The 388-nt window shown below is 43.3% G+C and overlaps 1 protein-coding gene across 2 annotated transcripts in view; it reads left to right on the top strand.

Moving 5' to 3' along the window:
• LOC119591909 overlaps positions 1–388 on the top strand; it is a gene marked incomplete at its 3' end in the record, with an annotated part of 31,088 nt that overhangs the window by 26,649 nt on the left and 4,051 nt on the right. For both annotated transcript variants that reach the window (XM_037940662.1, XM_037940663.1), the window contains 1 exon segment: positions 241–336. In XM_037940662.1, the coding sequence (XP_037796590.1) occupies positions 241–336 (96 nt within the window).

Below are 388 nucleotides of genomic sequence, written 5' to 3'. Positions count from 1 at the left end.
AAGAAACTTGAAGTAAATGTCTTTTCTTTCTTCGTGGAAAATGTATTTACCGTTTCCTTAGCACCCCCTCACCCCCTTCAAAAAATAAACATGTAGGTCTCTCTCCGGTGAAGATAAGCTGTTACGTTGAAAATAAAAGTTTCACCTTCCCTCTTTAGAAACAATTGATTCTCCTTCCCGCGCTGAGAGTAAAAACGTTTCTCCTCCCCTGAAGATAAACGTTTTCCTTCCCTCCCCCAGCCATGCGTTGCAGTTCTTTGAGGAGGTCGACTTCACGCAGATACTCCCCAATCTCCCCGAGGAGTCTTCTCAACTCTGGCTTGATGCCGTCGAAGGGTAAGTAGACCAAAAAGTGGTTGGACACTGATTACGATATTATAATTTGATT

This window comes from Penaeus monodon, chromosome 29, assembly GCF_015228065.2.
Source record: "Penaeus monodon isolate SGIC_2016 chromosome 29, NSTDA_Pmon_1, whole genome shotgun sequence".
Lineage (NCBI taxonomy): Eukaryota > Metazoa > Arthropoda > Malacostraca > Decapoda > Penaeidae > Penaeus > Penaeus monodon.
Note: the sequence above shows the minus strand (reverse complement) of the source record. Positions and strands in the feature narration are given on the sequence as shown.